The sequence below is a fragment of the Haliaeetus leucocephalus genome, unplaced genomic scaffold (genome assembly GCF_000737465.1).
Source record: "Haliaeetus leucocephalus isolate CR32 unplaced genomic scaffold, Haliaeetus_leucocephalus-4.0 Scaffold339, whole genome shotgun sequence".
Lineage (NCBI taxonomy): Eukaryota > Metazoa > Chordata > Aves > Accipitriformes > Accipitridae > Haliaeetus > Haliaeetus leucocephalus.
Genome location: NW_010972775.1, coordinates 6,360,273 through 6,360,732, shown reverse-complemented (window position 1 = coordinate 6,360,732; position 460 = coordinate 6,360,273). Strand labels below are relative to the sequence as shown.

General features: G+C 77.2%; 1 protein-coding gene across 2 annotated transcripts in view; it reads right to left on the bottom strand.

Moving 5' to 3' along the window:
• MTMR10 (myotubularin related protein 10) overlaps positions 1-460 on the bottom strand; it is a 536,484-nt gene that overhangs the window by 40,377 nt on the left and 495,647 nt on the right. Inside the window, exon 1 of one of the 2 annotated variants that reach the window (XM_010571730.1) lies at positions 93-197. The exons of the other annotated variant lie outside the window; for it this stretch is intronic. Coding sequence (XP_010570032.1) covers positions 93-152 — 60 coding nt within the window. The 5' untranslated portion in view covers positions 153-197. Of the gene's footprint in view, positions 1-92; positions 198-460 lie in introns of those variants that run through there. 2 annotated transcript variants of the gene reach the window in all.

Sequence of the window (460 nt, the reverse complement as noted above, 5' to 3'; positions counted from 1 at the left end):
GGAGGGCAGCCCCGGCGGCGGCACCTCGGCCTGGGCCAGGGCAGGGAGGGGAAGAGCCGGGCAGGTCCCCAACAGAAACGAAAGGCTGTTACCTGAGGCAGCGGCAGAAGGTAGGACTTGAAGGTGGGTTTGGGCTGCTTGAGAGAAAACATCGTCGCTGCCGGCGGGGAGCCCGGCGGGCGGGGAAGGCGCGGCGGGCCGGGCCGGGCCCAGGAGGCCCCGTCCCGCGGGGGCAGGGTGTCGACGCCCGCCGGCTCAGGCCCGGCGCCCCGCAGCCACTCGGGGCTGCGCGCTCCCAGTCACACGGCGGCGGCCCCGGCGGGCGGTGGCGGAGGCGGCCCCAGCGCACCCTCCTTCCCCAAGGGAGGAGTCAGCCGCCTGGGCAGGCCCGGCCTGGGGCTGCCGCAACCCCTCATGGAGACCCCGCGGCTCCCTCCGCCTCCCCGCGAGGGCGGCCGCC